Source organism: Podarcis muralis, chromosome 14 (genome assembly GCF_964188315.1).
Source record: "Podarcis muralis chromosome 14, rPodMur119.hap1.1, whole genome shotgun sequence".
NCBI lineage: Eukaryota > Metazoa > Chordata > Lepidosauria > Squamata > Lacertidae > Podarcis > Podarcis muralis.
In genome coordinates this window covers 46,231,021-46,248,820 of record NC_135668.1, presented here as the reverse complement: position 1 = coordinate 46,248,820, position 17,800 = coordinate 46,231,021, and the positions used below count along the sequence as shown (strand labels likewise).

The 17,800-nt window shown below is 49.3% G+C and overlaps 2 protein-coding genes across 3 annotated transcripts in view; one reads left to right on the top strand and one right to left on the bottom strand.

The window, feature by feature from the left end:
- The window catches only part of PARN (poly(A)-specific ribonuclease), a 46,681-nt gene extending 41,441 nt beyond the window's left edge, over nucleotides 1–5,240 (bottom strand). Inside the window, exons 1-3 of the mRNA XM_028705717.2 lie at nucleotides 5,068–5,240; nucleotides 2,064–2,141; nucleotides 894–973 (exon numbers count right to left, since the gene is read on the bottom strand). Coding sequence (XP_028561550.2) covers nucleotides 894–973; nucleotides 2,064–2,141; nucleotides 5,068–5,086 — 177 coding nt within the window. The 5' untranslated portion in view covers nucleotides 5,087–5,240. The remainder of the gene's footprint in view (nucleotides 1–893; nucleotides 974–2,063; nucleotides 2,142–5,067) is intronic.
- Nucleotides 5,241–6,291: 1,051 nt separating this feature from the next.
- Nucleotides 6,292–17,749, top strand: ECI1 (enoyl-CoA delta isomerase 1). Of its 2 annotated transcripts, XM_077918622.1 has the most exons (8): nucleotides 6,383–6,447; nucleotides 9,281–9,366; nucleotides 9,496–9,612; nucleotides 10,405–10,532; nucleotides 11,730–11,876; nucleotides 13,890–14,011; nucleotides 15,729–15,907; nucleotides 17,335–17,749. In XM_077918622.1, exons 4-8 carry the CDS (start codon nucleotides 10,416–10,418, stop codon nucleotides 17,499–17,501), a joined length of 732 nt encoding a protein of 243 aa, XP_077774748.1. In that variant the 5' UTR covers nucleotides 6,383–6,447; nucleotides 9,281–9,366; nucleotides 9,496–9,612; nucleotides 10,405–10,415; the 3' UTR covers nucleotides 17,502–17,749. The 2 variants fall into 2 exon arrangements, with proteins under 2 accessions (XP_028562261.2, XP_077774748.1); XM_028706428.2 differs by lacking the exon at nucleotides 9,281–9,366 and having other exon boundaries at nucleotides 6,292–6,447.
- The last annotated feature ends 51 nt before the right edge of the window (nucleotides 17,750–17,800 follow it).

Below are 17,800 nucleotides of genomic sequence, written 5' to 3'. Positions count from 1 at the left end.
GCGGCAAATTGTGACCCGCGCACGCGCGGGTTGCATTCGTTTCAGGATGCGAATGGGGCTCCGGAACGGATTCGGTTCGCATCCAGAAGTACCACTGTACATGAATGCATGAAGTAATCAAGAATTTCTCCAGAGTATTCAACGCAACGCCCTCCAGATGCTGCTGGACTTCAGTTCTCTTGCGTCTCAGCCAGCAAGGCCACTGGTCAGAGATGCTGACCAACAAAACCTGGAGGACCGTATTGTGGGTCACTAGAAGAAACAAAACCCCAAGGTGTTTCTAAACAGAATATAAACAATGCACAGCAAAAATATCTCAAGCTCTTGGAAGATGTGGAGAAAGGGAAGAAGTAGTTTAGGACATTTATTTTCCAGTTAAAGAAACCACGGGAGAACCCAATAAATGCACACATTAGAATGCAAGAAGAGCCTGCTGTTCTCAGTGATCAATCAGAAGTCTGCAAGCAGGGCCTGGTTGCAACAGCACTACCACAGGGACCAACACCTAGGGGCCCAGGTTCCTTTGGGCCCTCCAATAAAATATCTGAGGATGTGGAGACCCCCTCATAAGTTTACACCTTTACTCACTTCTGTGCAAGTCCCACTGTGTTCAAGGGAGCTTACCCCCAAGTAAACATGCACAGGATTGTAGCAAGACCAACCCTTCTAACCTGACCTAATAAAAGCTTGTGGCCCAAAGAGGACTATTATTCACAGAAGAAAGTCTTCCATTCTGTGCCTGGTTTGCAACAATGAATTTTTATTTATTGAAAATGTCTCCCCACAGCGCTGTACTTAGCAACAGAAATCTGTCCAGCACACAGATGTCACAACCCCGTGTCCAAAATATTTCATTGACGAAGCACTGTAACGCAATGATTTAAGATTTTTACCTTTTTAAGTTTTTGATACCTTTCTTCAGGTGTGTCGAAGCCATTCGTTAATGCGCTAACAGATGGTCCATCGCTAATTCCTAATAAGTATAAAAAGGTTGTTTGAACAAGCCTCTTAGGGATGCATTAGAGCAGCTATTTAATCCGTAATGATTGCAGCGCATGCTTAAATCACACCCTAAATTATTATTATTTGGGCCCAAGTATCTCAAGGAACACCACATACCATATAGACCCACCCAAGTGTTGAGAGTTGCAGGGAAGATGCTGGTGGTAGTTTTGCTGTCCTGTCAAGCTCACAGGGCAGCACTACATGACAGGGCCTTTTCTGTGGTGGCCCCAGATTATAGGATGCCCACCCACAAGTACGTTTGGCCTCATCACTGCATCTGTTTCGATGTCAGGCCTTTCTGCAGAGGCCTTTGGGGGTTGGAAGATGTAAGAACATATGGAGAGCCTGCTGGATCAGGCCAATGGTCCAACGAGTCCAGAATCCTGTTTTCATAGTGGCCAACCAGATGTCTATTGGGAAGCATGCAAGCGGTAGCTGAGCACAACGGCACTCTCCCCTACTGTGATTTCCGGCTACAGTGGTACCTCGGGTTACATACGCTTCAGGTTACAGACTCCGCTAACCCAGAAATAGTGCTTCAGGTTAAGAACTTTGCTTCAGGATGAGAACAGAAATCGTGCAGCGGCAGCAGGAGGCCCCATTAGCTAAAGTGGTGCTTCAGATTAAGAACAGTTTCAGGTTAAGTACAGACCTCCGGAACGAATTAAGTACTTAACCCGAGGTACCACTGTATTGGTATTCAGAAGCATACTGCTTCCAACAGCTGAAATACGTAACCCACTCTGGGACCACATGGTGAAGGGTGGGCTACAGATGCCTATAAATAAATAAACACTTCTTAAAAAAAAGAAAGAAAAAGAAATCCGCATGTCCCTCATTCCTTTCCCACCGTCTCTAAATATGTACCACATTGTCTCATTTCTCTGTTACACCCAAGAGACAGAACACAGAAAATGTAGGAACATCCCATGATCGGCTTTTACCAATATCCTTTCTGCCTCCCCATAATCAATAAGCGACAATGAGCAGCGATCCGCAAGGAGCCGCAGATTCAGATCTTTACATTATAAGAGAGAATTCCATGAAATACTCCATACCTGAAAACTCTCCATCGATAGCCAAAAAGTCTGCATCTTCGATAGCTTCATAAACTTTGCTGAGATTGTCCTTAAAATCTGTAGGCAAGAGAGAGAGAAAGAAATAGACCATGTCAAGAAGCGAAAGTGGGCAAAGCACATAATGGTTGCCCCTCTACCTCTGAAGAATCATTCGCAGCTCTGCAACTGAAATAACACATTCACCAAGCACATTAAGGATCACCTAGGCATTTTCATGGGTTGCAGTTAATATGTATTACCACCCTTGTCCAATTATGTTCTAGTCACTTTAAATATCAGCACTCCCATTCCAGCTAGCGTGGGACAGACAACGCAGGGACCATCTTTGCCTATACCAGATGCTCCAGGACCAGAGTCCATCGTGATATGACTGGGGACAATTTGACAGTGTGCGATGCCCCACCTCCTGCATTAGCTTCTTATCTGCCCCACCATCATTTCCTCCAAACACATACAGTGGTACCTCGGGTTAAGAACTTAATTCCTTCCGGAGGTCTGTTCTTAACCTGAAACTGTTCTTAACCTGAAGCACCACTTTAGCTAATGGGGCCTCCCGCCGTCGCTGCGCGATTTCTGTTCTCATCCTGAAGCAAAGTTCTTAACCTGAGGTACTATTTCTGGGTTAGCGGAGTCTGTAACTTGAAGCGTCTGTAACCTGAAGAGTCTGTAACCCGAGGTACCACAGTATTTAAAAAAAACCACTTCTGCTCCATCGTGAAAATGACAAAACCTTTTCCATTTCACCAAGAAATATATCTAGGTGATGCCAATAGGATGAAAATAAATCCTTGGCAATTCAATGGCTACTAATCCTGATAGCTACGTTCTATCTCTACCGTCAGACGAAGCAAGAATGCTTGTCTAGATGTGGGACACGGGTGGCGCTGTGGGTTAAACCACAGAGCCTAGGACTTGCCGATCAAAAGGTCGGCGGTTTGAATCCCCATGACGGGGTGAGCTCCCATTGCTCGGTACCAGCTCCTGCCAACCTAGCAGTTCGAAAGCACATCAAAGTGCAAGTAGATGAATAGGTACCACTCCGGCGGGAAGGTAAACGGCGTTTCTGTGTGCTGCTCTGGTTCGCCAGAAGTGGCTTAGTCATGCTGGCCACTTGACCCGGAAATTGTACGCCGGCTCCCTTGGCCAATAAAGTGAGATGAGTACCGCAATCCCAGAGTCATCAGAACTGGACCTAATGGTTGGGGGTCCCTTTACCTTTACATTCTATCTCTACCGTCAGACGAAGCAAGAATGCTTGTCTAGATGGGCCACTTGCCTGATCCAGTAGCCTCTTCTTATATTTTTATATCCACACAGCCCAACCACTCCCTAGTGGGACTCTGATGGGACAGGTCTGAGGGTGGCAGTTGGAAATGTTGTCCATTTACCAGTGCCACCTCCGTTTGTTTGTTTTAATTAAGAATTACAAAGCGCACGTGTGATGTACACAGATACCCTTTGGAAGGGGGAGGAGACTCACGGGTGAAGCTGAGACGACTGCCCTATGGCCATGTAAATTTTACCAGAGAACATGAAGTAAATGGGAACGCCACACATACCCTGTATGCAAGATGCTTCTATATAGGAAGGAGAATTTATTCATTTTTTTTATTAGAATCTTTGTAAATGGATAGAACCGTATGGCAAAAATGTTCGTTGGAAGACTAGAAATGTATCCGTTAACGGATGTGGTCAGTCAATGATCACAGCGTATCTGTTAATGGGTGTTATTAAAAAGCAAGGTTGCAATGAAATTGTAAATCCAGCTTCTTGCATCACAGTTAACTGATTCTTTTTTTAAAAAAAAAACACCCCGGTATTTAAACTGCATTTCAGTAGTTCAGTATTTTTTCTGTCACGTGCTATGGGCTGCAACATGTGTGGCCAGAAGGGAAAGCTCCAAGCAGCATGCCCCCAAAATTGGGGTGTGTGTGAGTGTTGAGACAGCAATACATAAGAGCAGATTGTCCCCAACTGTACAACTAAACCTACACACAGAAAAAGAGACCTTGTGGAAACAGGCCAAAGGCCCATCTAGTCTAGCATTCTGTTTTCACAGTGGCCAGCCCGATGCATTACAGATCAGGCAGAAAACGAAACTGATCTCCTCCTGCTTCCACCTCCCTGTTTTTCTCTGCTTCTTATAAATCATACCCTAGCCGGCATACTACAACGCATAACTGCAGCGACAGACCGCAAGCCAGCACGATGCACATGGATGGCCACCACGCAAAACAAGCCTGTTGGGAAACGATCGCTGCAGATTCTCTCCTTCCAGCATAATCTTCTTTTTTTTAAGCTGATGAAAACAACAGAGGGGTCTTTCCCTCCCATCCATGACACAGAGAAGAGGCTTTTTGCAGATACGCACATGGTGCTCAGCCTCACAGTTCTCTCAATTTCCTTTTGTATTGTAGCCGGTAGTGTTTTTAAAAAACAAAATAAAATGGGGGAATGCAATACATACATATACATATGCATATATATTTATATATCTATAGCTATATCTATGTACATATATATATCTCTCGATCAAATAACCAGTAGAGAAGGAAGGAAGGAAACAGACCACCTAAAACACAATATAATACATTAAGTGCACTACTAAATGGGGGCAATGTGGGAAAGCAAATGGCAAAGGGAGAGCCTTTGGGTATGAATGGGGGGGTGTTGTGGGGTTTTTGTGGTGGGAGCATTATAAAGGATGTGTGAGGAGGGAGAGGGGAAATATCAGCCTGGAGGGATCAGGGGCAGCCTGAGCAGCAGGAGGAAGGGGCAGGATCTGGGCCTCTGCCCACCCCCCTCCTGTTCTGGGGGGGGGGGGTCAGGTTTCCTTCTCGGCCTCCCCCCAACCCCCACCCCAAGGGAGGAAGTTCAGCCTGCCTTGAGGGGCAGCCAAGAGGAGGGGCGGCGGGAGGCCACTCTGCATATGTTCAGAGGCGCTCTCGTGGCTGACCCTCTCCCCGACCCCAGCCGGACTCACTGTTCCTGGTTATCTCCATCCCTGCGGCTGGCTGGCTGGCCGGCTCCGGCTTCAGAGACAGCAGTAGCAACAGTAGCAGCAGCGAGAGCCGCGGGCCGGGTCAGGCCTCGGCTCAGGCCCAGCAGAAGCGCGGGCACTTCCGGAAACAAACCCCACTCCGGCGACCCCCCCTCCCTCCCCTCTGGCCCGAGAGCGTGACGCGGCCCACGTGACCACACACCCCCTCCCGGGGAGAAGCGGGCCGTTCGAAGGCTGCTTCCCCAGGCGCGTGCGCAAAACCGCCTCGCGCATGCCCAGCGGAGTCCCCTGAAGCCTCTCCGCCGCCCTTCCCCTTTCTGCCCTGACTTGATGGGTTTGCAGGAGAATCTTGGCATCCCGAGAGGTGAAGGCGCCCCAGGTTTTTGTGCACCGCCTGGTCCGACACGTGCACGGGAAAGTTAATGTACGCGCTCCGCGTGTGCACGAGCGGATTCAGGGTTAAAAAATAAATTAGAAATTCCCCGATGCTCCAGTGTTCGTGGATTAGAAGCAGGACTCGGGGGTCGAGGCGCCTTCAGGGTAAAGGGGCCCCAATCCTATGGGAGAGAACAGGCATGGCACCGTCCTTTGCAAAGTTTCCGGCGTCGAGGTCAAAACAAGTTTTATTTCAGGAGGTCTTTGCACCACGAGTGCTCTTCTTAGATCTATATATCTATAGACCTCCCCTTGTGCAAAATACCAGGGCGGCATTCAGCAAAGTTTACAAGAGGTTTCAAAAATGTAATTAAAAGCATACCACGAACATCCTTGGTTTCCCGACGTTTTAAATTCTGTGCATTGGGTGTTTTATTTTTTATAATTTTTGCAAGCCACCTTGAGACACGGGCGAAAAGCGGGGTATGATTTCAGGCGCTTGTTAGAAATAAATACTAAATGGTAAAATAAGTAATATGTCCGGGCATCCCGCGGCCAGTTCCTTCCTGGGCTGCCACAAGCGTGGAGCGAGGCAAGGCCAGGCGGATGCCATCCTTCCATCCCCAAAAGGCACTTCTGTCTACGGAACTCCCTGCCACGTGGGCGATCTTGCAGCCTGACGACAAGCACGGTCAGGCAACATCCTCGGATGCGACTCGGCGCGGCTTTACTCGCGAGTAAACGCGCAACCAAGGATACCGCGCAGTCGTGCCCCGGGCCAGAGGCTAATCCTCGTGGAGGGATTCCGCTAGTTCCTCTGGGTGGGCAGGCAGAGAAGCCGTCGGAGGGGCGCGTCCGGGGCGGATCTCGGCCTCGGCACGCTGGGCCAACCCTCCTCCTCCTCCTCCGCCTCTTGCTCCTGCCTCCCGTGCAACATGGCGGCTGCAGCGACGGTGTCCCGGGCTTGGCAGCAGCTCCGCTACTCAGGTACGATCCTGCGCGCTTTGGTCCGCGCCGTCGGGGCGTTGCAAGAAGCGCTCCGGGGAATGCAAAGCGCCGGCTTTGCGGCTGCACCCGCTGCATCGAGGGGCGCGAAGTGGGCGGGTTGGGGGGGGGTTGCTCCCCGTTCTGCTCCCCTTCCAGCCCACCTTGGCAAGGGTGACTTTGAGACCATTGCTGGGCCTCAGGCCTGCTCGGAAGGCCAGCAGGTAGCCTCGTCTACTCGGGAGCAAGTCCCCCTTAGTTCAGCGAAACTTAGGGGAGCGTCTCAAAGGATTGCAACGTATTTTCTCCGTTTCCTTCCTAAATGTTTAACATCAAAGTCTGCTCTGAAATCAGCAGGACAACATCATTAAAAGTTTTTTTTTTCAAAACCTGTGCAAGCCAGCATCGGCATCCGAGAAATAATAATAATAATAATAATAATAATTTATTTATACCCCAGCCACTCTGGGCAGCTTCCAACAGAATATTAAAATACAGTGGTCTGTTAAACATGAAAAGCTTCCCTAAACAGGGCTGCCTTCAGATGTCTTCTAAAAGTCTGGTAGTTGTTTTTATCTTTGACATTTGGTGGGAGGGTGTTCCACAGGGTGGGTGCCGCTACCAAGAAGGCCCTCTGCCTGATTCCCTGTGACTTGGCTTCTCGCAGCAAGGGGACCAGCGAGAAAACAACTTAAAGCAGATTTTAAGGGAAGGGGCGTTTTGCCTGGGATCAGGGACATCTAATCTGAGGCACAGCCTCCTCCGTGTGTTCTCACTTGGAAGTAACTTGACCACAGGAATTGCTGGAAGGAGGCCTGCAACCACCATAGGGACTCCAGATTTGTGTAGGGTTTACTCCTTAGCCTTTTCTTACCCCCCCCCAAGATACCCCACAAGGCAGCGGAGGTTTAGGATCAGTGTTTTCCTTCTAGAGTTTTCCTAGGTGGGTGTGCCCCATCTGCCACTCACTACCTTCTATGGCATGTGCTTGACCGTTGGACCCACTTTTGGTCTTCTCAATCTGCTGGAGTTTGTCTTCACACGCAGGGGAAGTGGCGAACTCACTGTGGCGATCACACAGGGTCCCCGGACGTTTCACCGTCTATTGATCCCTGTGCCACCACTTTATTTCTCGCTCCCACCACCAAGGCCCTACCTGGTACAATACTGAGTCCAGTCACGGTTAAATTGGAACATAAACTTCTGTTTATTTATTGCAGTTTAACAAGCGTGTGGTTTCATAAATGGTATCAGTCAATTACATTCATGGGGTGCCTATCCAGACCTATAACTTCCGCTACCTGCTCTCACTCACTAAACCACCTCTCAGATATTTACTTGTCTTCCTAGCTCCTAACTGTTCCTGACTCAGCTTATTTCGCTACACTATCTCAACCTCCTCACAGAGTCTTCCACTCCAACCACCCAACTCCCAACAATTGCGCTCCCAGAGCTGGTTTTATAGTCCCTCTGACTCCACCCCCCTGGATTCTGATTGGGTAACTTGTTTAACTATTTCACCTCCAGCACTCTCATATGTTCACGCCACACTCACCGAGGGTTTGGGCTCACCTCACCTGGTTTAGCGGGTCAGTCGAAGCCGTTCCTGGGATTGTGGCCGCTGTCACATGCTGACAGCTTCTAGGAGCCACAGCTGAGAGCTGAGTGCAGGGTGGGGGCCAAAGATGGACAAACTACCCCCAGAAGGATCATGACATGTCCTCCACCAGAGGTACTACCCCTTCTATGTACAGTCATACTTCAGGCTGTGTTTTTTCGGGTTGTGGACCGCCGAAACCCGGAAGTACCGGAACGGGTTCAGAGTTTTTCAGAGACCTCTAATATCCAAGCAGCCAAATCTGTGTGTAGTTCTGTAACAAATAAGCAGCCTTAAACAAGCCTTGCTGTTTGTGTTTTGCTGGTCTGCAGCAGCCGATTCACCAGAAACCATGGTTGGAAGAAGGGAGAGACGAGGGCATTTTTCATTGTTTCAGAGGGTTTTCCTGGTTTCTTTTGCCGTGTTGGGACGCGGGTGGCGCTGTGGGTTAAAGCCTCAGCGCCTAGGACTTGCCGATCGAAAGGTCGGCGGTTCGAATCCCCGCAGCGGGGTGCGCTCCCGTTGCTCGGTCCCAGCGCCTGCCAACCTAACAGTTCGAAAGCACCCCCAGGTGCAAGTAGATAAATAGGGACCGCTTACTAGCGGGAAGGTAAACGGCGTTCCGTGTGCTGCGCTGGCTCGCCAGATGCAGCTTGTCATGCTGGCCACATGACCCGGAAGTGTCTGCGGACAGCGCTGGCCCCCGGCCTCTTAAGTGAGATGGGCTCACAACCCTAGAGTCTGTCAAGACTGGCCCGTATGGGCAGGGCTAGCTTTACCTTTTACCTTTGCCGTGTTGGGGTCACAATTCTGTGTTCAGCAGGAATCCATGGAAATTGTCAGTTCATTATGTGAACACTTGTTTAGAAAACAACTTCCTGTCAACGCATTGTTATTGGAAATTGTGATCTGCACGTCTACAAAATACAGAACATGTCAGTAAATTCTGAATAACAAAAAAATAAACAATACAGAATAAATTCAATATTACAAAAGGAAAACCCGTCTAGGGGGTCTTAAATACATAAATACAAAGCAAAAGACCAGGCACACAAGATACATTTAAAGCACATTCGAAACACATTCCTCCTTTCAGAGAATTCTGGGCACTGTAGTTTGTTAACGGTTGCTGGGAATTGGAACTCTGAGGAGTAAACTACATTGCCCAGAATTCTTTGAGGGAAGGAACGTTATTTGGATGTGCTTTAAAATTAAAGCGTGCCTTCGTTTCTTCAGCAGCAGCCTGAACTATGTAGAAAGCCACATCTGAAAGGAAGTTTGAAAAGCTGCTTATGAGAGGAGGAGCAACAGAAAGAATAAAAAAGGCAAGGATTCCTTTCCTAAAATGTTGATTCTTTTCACCCCAAGGCAGTGGGCTCTCAGCTGCTGAGCTGCCACTCTCCTGGGCAACGACAAGCTGGTAATATCTGGATTCTCTCCCCCCCCCCCCCCAGGTTCTTTACTTCAGTTTCAACATAGCCGAGCTGCTGCCCAGAGACTAGGATGCCCTGCTGTCCAGAGGAGGTCGTTCAGCAACAACAAGATCCTGGTGGAACTGGATGAGGGCACAGGTAAACCCCCTCAGGCTTTCGTAGAAATCATAGAAATGTAGAGTTGGAAGGGCCCCTGAGGATCATCTAGTCTAACCCTCTGCAAGGCAGGAATATGCAACTGTCCCTTATGGGGATCAAACCTGCAACTGTGGCGTTATCAACACCGCACACTAACCAACTGAGCTATCCACATCCTTTTGTGTGGTTCTTTGAAGGAATGGTGGCGTACACACTATACATTTAAAGCACATGACTTCCCGCAAAGAATCCTGGGAACTGCAGTTTTACCCCTCACCCAGCACCCTTCGCAAACTACAGTTCCCAGGATTCTTTGGGAGAGGTTGTTCCCAGCACACAGCATTTCATAGATATATTGCTTCTGCACATAAGAAGAGTTTGGATTTGATATCCCGCTTTATCGCTATCCTAAGGAGTCTCAAAGCGGCTAACATTCTCCTTTCCCTTCCTCCCCCACAACAAACACTCTGTGAGGTGAGTGGGGCTGAGAGACTTCAGAGAAGTGTGACTGGCCCAAGGTCACCCAGCAGCTGCATGTGGAGGAGCGGGGAATCAAACCCGGTTCACCAGATTACGAGTCCACCGCTCTTAACCACTACACCACACTGGCTCTCTTGAACCACATGCAGGTTCTCTTTAGCTGTCACGGCTGGGAAGCAATAATAGATCCATCCTTTGTGAATTGGTTCAAAAACCCGGGACAGCAGCTGTTGGTCAGTGTAGACAACACTGAGGTAGGTGGACTTCCTAATCTCTGGCAGCAACTCTTGTTTCCTTGTGTTTCTCGTTCAGGGGTAGCAGTGATGAAGATGAAGAGCCCACCTGTTAACAGCTTTAGCTTGGAGTTTCTGACGGAGCTTTCCATAAGCCTGGAAAAGCTGGAGAACAACAAAGCGTGCCGCGGTGTCATTCTGACCTCGGTACGGGTGACAAATAGAAAAAAATAGCAATCGACCATTTGGTTCTGGGTCCATCTTTGCTGGCTGGTGGGGGGCAAGCTATGCTGGGTGAGAGCGTCCATTGCACAGGCAGGGATGATGATGATTGACAGGTGCCTAACCCTGCCAACCCTTAGCACCAGCCCACCCTGGATACAAGACCTCTCAAAGGACCTGTTGATGGCATTTTACCATTGCACTGTGGAGAGTGTATTAACTTATGGTCTGTGTCTGTGGTTTGGGAGCTGCACGGTCAGGGAAAAAACAATGCTGTCCAGAGTTGTAAAAACTTCAGAGAGAATAATTGGGTGCACTCTTCCCACCTTGGATCAAATCTATGCTTCCAAGTGCCATAAGAAAGCTGCAGAGATAGTGCAGGATAGTGCGCACCCCGGAAATGATCTCTTTCAGCTTCTGCCTTCTGGAAGAAGGTACAGGGTTATAAAGACTAGGACTAGAGAAACAGTTTCTACCCAAATGCCATTTTGGTTTTAAACACAGTGTAAGGAGTCTCTATAAGGGGACGCGGGTGGTGCTGTGGGTTAAACCACAGAGCCTAGGACTTGCCGATCAGAAGGTTGGCGGTTTGAATCCCCGCGATGGGGTGAGCTCCCGTTGCTCGGTCCCCGCTCCTGCCAACCTAGCAGTTCGAAAGCACGTCAAAGTGCAAGTAGATAAATAGGCACCGCTCCAGTGGGAAGGTAAACGGCGTTTCCGTGCGCTGCTGTGGTTCGCCAGAAGCGGCTTAGTCATGCTGGCCACATGACCTGGAAGCTGTACGCCGGCTCCCTCGGCCAATAAAGCGAGATGAGCGCCGCAACCCCAGAGTCAGTCACGACTGGACCTAATGGTCAGGGGTCCCTTTACCTTTACCTTTAAGGAGTCTCTATGGGAGTATATTGTATTTAAAAATAGGGTATCAGAGTTTTTAGGGGGCTAACCAGGTTAGGATAGCTGGAATAGCAGGCTTGTTGGTTTTTTAATGTCTTATGTAGATTTTTCAATTTTCTTGTTCTGTATAGGACAATGACAATAAAGATTATCGTATTGTATCGTAAGATCTCTCCTCTTTCTGGGAGCTGGGCAAAAACGGCCCGTAGGACTTTTCAGAGCGAAGCAGCGTGGCGTAAAGCAGGGACGCACGTTGCCGGCTATGACAGATCCTTTTCCTTTTCCCAGGTTGTCCCCAAAATCTTCTCCGGGGGCCTGGACATCACTGAGATGTTTGGGAAGAGCGAGGAGCACTACGCAGAGTTCTGGAAAGCCGTGCAGCAGATGTGGATTACTCTGTACAATTCCAGCCTGGTGACCATTGCAGCTGTCAATGCAAGTTCCATTAATTTACTCCCTATCCCTCCAGAAGAATCACCTTAAGCCGGTGGCTGTTGGTGGCTGGTAGGGTGGAGGGCAGGGAGGCCGACAGTAGGGGGCGCCAGAGCCAGGCAGAGCCAGCCACCGACCAGCGGTAAGCAAGAAGGCAGGCAGGTGAGAGCAGAGTGCGGTCGGTGGGGCAGTGCCCCATTTGCCCTAACGGATAAGCCGCTACAGTTTTTAGCTCTTTGCTCAATGGGCTATTCCAAGCACACCCCAGTGCAGTTCAGACATGAATGTATAGCTATTGTAACGCTGCAGGCTTGGACCTGGGGTGGGTTTAGGAATTAGTGCAATTCAAGCAGCGGTTGTCTTGCCAAAGGCAAGGTGGGTCTTTTAAAATGAGATTCAGAAGCAATACAAAATACCGTATTTTTCGCTCTATAGGACGCACTTCCCCCCTCCCAAAATGAAGGGGAAATGTGTGTGCGTCCTATGGAGTGAATGCAGGCCTTGGCTTCAGCGATAGCAACGCGAAGCCTCTGAAGCACAGAGGGAGAGCTCCCCCTGCGCTCCGGAGGCTTCGCGTTGCTTTCGCTGAAGCCCTGGAGCGCAGGGAACTCCTGCTGCGCTCCGGGGGCTTCAGGCAGCTATCGGCAAGCCTTCGTAGCGCAGCAGGAATTCCCGCTGTGCTCCGAAGGCTTGCGGACAGCCGCCTGAAGCCTGGAGAGCGAGAGGGGTCAGTGCACACCGATCACTCTTGCTCTCCAGGCTTCGCTTCGCTGGAGAGGCACTGCACAGTTTTCCCTCTCTGCGCATGCCCCTTCCGCGAAGCAGGAGGAGAAATGGAAGGGGCTCCGTTTCTCCTGCTGCTTCACTGAAGGGGCGCTGAGCAGAGAGGGGGAGAATTCCCCCCCCCTGTTCTCCCCCTCCTATGGTCCAGTGCGTTCTATGGTCTGGTGCGCCCTATAGAGCGAAAAATACGGTACACAAGTGGGTGAGAAGATGAAAGGTTTTATTCTAAAACTGCAAGCAATGTATACATACCAAGCAGGCACTTAAACCTGCCACTTGGAAGCCCTCAAAAAGCGGCAAAGTGACTCCCCCAGGTAGCCTCAGTTTGCACGGCTCACGGCCAGTCAGTCCGTGCACCAGCTTCAAAGAAACTCTGGCCAAACCGTCCCAGTTTAGAGGTAGCCTGTGTGGCTTCCAAGACTACGTGCAGATCATCCATTCGCCACTCCCTCCCAATGCCTCACTTTCTCAAAACAATGTCCAACATCTAAGAAGGTACCCAGCACAACTGATCCACAACTGATTAATCCACAACTGATTAAGGGAGCTGGGAGGGTGCGGGGGGGGGGGGGGCTTCACCTCCTCCCAATGTTTTTCAGGACATTAAAGACTGTTCTCACACCATCAGAAACTTAACAAGAGTGGGGAAGGAACAGAGGCAGGAAGGGTAACTGTGTCAGGTCACTAGCTCCTCGATACATTTGGTCTTCCAGATGCATTTCCCATGCATAAATTCAGGTACTGCCCCACCACCATCTAAATAATGCCCCGTTTTAAATGGCAAAAATACAAAATGGCAAAAAATGGTTATTTCACCAGGCAGGTTTACCCAGGAAAAAAACAAGGAAATGATGAGTTCAAGAAAGACCTGGTTGTTTCCCTGTTTCAACGATCTAAGTCAGGCCTAGGCAAACTCCTGCCCTCCAGATGTTTGGGACTGCTATTCCCATCATCCCTGACCACTGGTCCTGTTAGCTAGGGATGATGGGAATTGTAGTCCCAAACACCTGGAGGGCCAGCGTTTGCCTATGCCTGATCTAAGTATCCAAACAATTTAAATACCCTGGCTCAGGCTTCCTCAACCTCGGCCCTCCAGATGTTTTGAGCCAGTGAGGGGTGTGACCTGGGGAGAGTTCCAAGGGCCATGTAGAGAGACCCAGAGGGCCACCTTGGCTGCCAGGCCCAAGGCTCTCCACCCTTGAACTAGATTTCCTGTTCTCTGCTTCCTCCCAGGGTTCCAGTCCTGCAGGCGGCTGCCTGATGGCAATGTCTTGTGACTACAGGATCATGGCAGACAATCCCAAGTACAGCATTGGGCTGAATGAGACGAAGCTGGGAATCGTGGCCCCTTTCTGGTGAGGTGGCGGAGGAGGAGGAAGAAGAATGGGGGTGTGGGCTGCAATTCGCTGTGACTTCTCTAGGGTTTCTCTGAACCCCGGCACAGCCAACCACATGGCAGAGGGCCTTCTCGGTACTGGCGCCCGCCCTGTGGAACACCCTCCCATCAGATGTCAAGGAAATAAACAACTATCTGACTTTTAGAAGACATTTGAAGGCAGCCCTGTTTAGGGAAGTTTTTCATGTCTGATCTATTTATCTATTATTATTATTATTATTATTATTATTATTATCTTCATTAATTCTGTTGGGAGCCGCCCAGAGTGGCTGGGGAAATCCGGCCAGATGGGTGGGGTATTAATAATAATAATAATAACAACAATAATAATAATAATGTTAAGCACAGCTTAAATTCCTGGCTGCGCTACCTAGCCTGTCGTTCGTTCGTTCCTGCTTGAATGTCTCTCCTGCCTCCCTGCATTTTACTGCACTTCAATAATGATTGGGGGATTATTCGCTTGTTTTTGCTCTTATTTTTATTACGTATTTTCTGTTGTTGTTTTTATATGCTGTATTTTACGTTGTGGGCCGCCCTGAGATCTACAGATGAAGGGCAGTATGCAAATTTAATTAATAATAACGATGATGGTGACAGGCAGGTAGAGAGGACAAAATGAGAGGAGAAAAAGATTCGTTGTCACAATTGCCAATAAATATGGAGGATACAGGCACTGTGAGTCAATAATAAAACCTTTCAGAGAAGAAAAGGCTGTGTAATCTAGAATTACTGAAAGAGTCCAATGGTCTAAATTGCCATTTTTCCCCCCAGAAGAAAAAGAAGATAAAAAGTAACCTTGAACTGCACTAAATCCAAAAACTCACATAGACCTGTGGGACCGAGGCTCCTGAGCTAATTGTGTTTGTATATAAAATAAAATTAGAATACAGTCTGGAGGAAAAAACTAACCCTCACATAAACCAAAAGTGTGCAAAGGCCAAAGTACATAGGGGTGGTCTTTTTCCTCCAGACTGGCAATTTTCCAAGTCTTGGAATACCAATAGTAGAGATCATTCAGATCAAAGGTCTTTCAAAACTTGGTGACAGTGGCCCAGGCTGTTACCAAAGAACACAAGATTAGCTCCTTGTTATTCAGATCTCAATCCAAATCTAAAGAATCAAGCAAAGAGAGGGGTGGCTCATTTCTTACACCTCAAGGACGGTCTCTCCCCATAGGAACCAACACAGCCACTGAGATCATCATCTGAATCCCTTCTTTGTGTGCCCCCTCCAAGAAAGATTTGGAGGGTGTTCAACACAGGGCCTTTTCTGTAGTGGCTCCCCATTTCTGGAATGCTCTTCTCAGGGAGGCTTGCCTGGTGCCTTCATAATACATTTTTAGGCGCCTTGCAAAAATATTCCTCTTCTCCCATGCCTCTGGTGCCTTTACTACATATCTTTAGGTGCCATTTTAATCAGCCTTTTGCTGATTAAAAAAAAAACCTATGGCCTTTTTAATGTGTATTTAGGCAGCAGGTTATTGTTGTTATGTGCTACGCTGTGATCAGATGAAGGGTGGTATGTAAATTTTAATGAAAATAATTATCGATGAGATCTCAGAAACTGCTTTTGTCCAAGAACGTTTTTCTCTTGGAGCAGCTCCACCACATGTGCTGATAGGTCTCTGTTATCTCTCTCTCTCTCTCTCTCTCTCTCTCTCTCTCTCTCTCTGCCAGGTTTAAAGACACAATGGTCAATGCCATTGGCCACAGAGCCACGGACCGGTCCATCCAGCTGGGACTCCTATACCCTGCTGCTGATGCCCTCAAAATTGGCATCGTGGATGAGTTGGCGCCCGAAGAGAATATCCAGAAGGTGGCTGCAGAGGTGATGGCCCAGTGGCTGGCCGTTCCAGGTGAGGCAGCTGACCCCCAGAATCCTGCACCACAAATACACATTCCAAAACAAATAACGTCCTATAGTGGGGAAGGTTTCCTTGGTACCAGGCCAACCCTGCTTTAACTACTATACCATACTGCCTCATACCCTAGTGGTGAAAGAAAGGTCTGTTGGCAGTAATTGAGGGAATTGGCAGCAAGGTGGGAGGGTTGGCTTAAAGCCAGGAAGAAAGGCTTCCGATCACATGGGTCAGGAGGTCAGTAATAACTTGCAAGATATCAGTAAACTTAATTCTTTATTCAAATGAACGAAACGCCTCAGGCCTAGTGAGCACAAAACCTCTTCCCAGTAGGGCTTTCCCTAAGCAGGCAATTGTGGGAACTGAAAAGTCCCTTCTCTCCAAGCCTCCTCCTTCCCAAGCAGTCTGAGGCTCAAACACCTTGTCTGTCTCTGCTCCTCCCTCTTCATACCTCTTCAGGTTCTGGGAGACCAGCAGGGAGGGGAGCTGGTTGCAGCAGGAGGGGAAGACCCCCTGGCATCTTCAACAGCCTGCCTGATCTCTGCCTCTTGGCCCTGCTCCTCTCTAGCCTCTGCTTCTGCCTCTGCTTCTGGGCCTCTCTCTGGCACAGCCTCTTCCTGCTCACTAAACCCTGTTACCTTTTCAGCTTCTGACACTCCTCCTTCCAGTCTCTCCCCCCCCCCCCCATCATCGTCCCACCAGCACTGCCCAGGCTCTAAGTCTTCTTCCCTTATGGGTTCCTTTTGGGGGTTCCCCAGCTGGTGCCTCCCACCCAGGGGAGTCTTTAGCATATGCGCCGCCGGGGTGCAAAGATCCACCCAGCACCCCCAAGTCTGACAAGCGGCGCCATTGTGAATGACAAGCGCCACCGTTGGTGCGGCGCGTCTTTGGTAGATGAGCGCACAAAGTCGAAAGCCCTTTAGTGAAACAGTAGGTATACATTTCGGTATTGCCTATATGTGCAGTGGTACTTCTGGATGCAAACGGGATCCGTTCCGGAGCCCCGTTCACATCCAGAAGCGAACACGGGGCGCGATTCGCCACTTCTGTGCATATGCGTGATGTCATTTTGACCGTCTCTGCATGCGCGACCGGCAAAACCCGGAAGTAACGTGCTCCGTTACTTCCGGGTCGCCGCAGTGCGCAACCTGAAAATAATTATCCTGAAGCTACTTCAACCCGAGGTATGACTGTATTTTGTTTTTCTAGCTTGATCAAAATTATTTATTATTTCATAATGGGTAGATAGTTAAGAGCTTAGGCGGCTTCAGTGGCAGGCACCTGGCGCCTCCCAGACATCGGCGCGCAGGTGCCTTGCACCCTTGGGTAAAGACGGTCCTGTTCCCAGCAGTCCTATGCGTCCATGACACCGGGCCGCAATTCAACATGCGCTCTCTCTTTCTCTTTCTCTTCTTGCTGCCCAGACCATGCCCGCCAACTCTCCAAATCCTTGATGCGGAAGCCCACAGTGGACCACCTCCTGGCGCACCGTGAAGCCGACATCCAGAACTTTGTGCGCTTCATCTCCAGGGACTCCATTCAGAAATCCCTCCAGATGTACATGCAGATGCTGAAGCAGAAGAAAGCCTGACCTGGGAGCAGAGCAGCCATGACCTCATCACTGTTTATCTCAAGCGCCTTTGTTTCCCAGCTGGTGCCTTTTGCACAGAGTTTTGCTCTCGAGGTTTTTTCCTTTGGACGCTGGATCTCAGGTTGTGGGCAAGTGGGGCTGAGGCCCGTTCTACAAGGGGCACGTTAGGCCACAGGCTCGCTCTTCGGGCACTTGGGAAGAATCAGTTTTGCGCAAAATGTGAAGGGTCAATAAATCACTAAAAGAGAGGCTGTGGTTGGTCTCTTCCTAACTGCAGCCATAGGCTTAGGGCCAGGGCT

Excerpts from the sequence above, each read along its gene's own strand:
- ECI1 (XM_028706428.2), top strand. The coding sequence starts at position 6,396 with ATGGCGGCTGCAGCGACGGTGTCCCGGGCTTGGCAGCAGCTCCGCTAC. Across the intron at positions 9,613-10,404 it reads GGAACTGGATGAGGGCACAG|GGGTAGCAGTGATGAAGATG; the intron begins GTAAACCCCCTC and ends TTTCTCGTTCAG. Across the intron at positions 10,533-11,729 it reads GCGGTGTCATTCTGACCTCG|GTTGTCCCCAAAATCTTCTC; the intron begins GTACGGGTGACA and ends TCCTTTTCCCAG.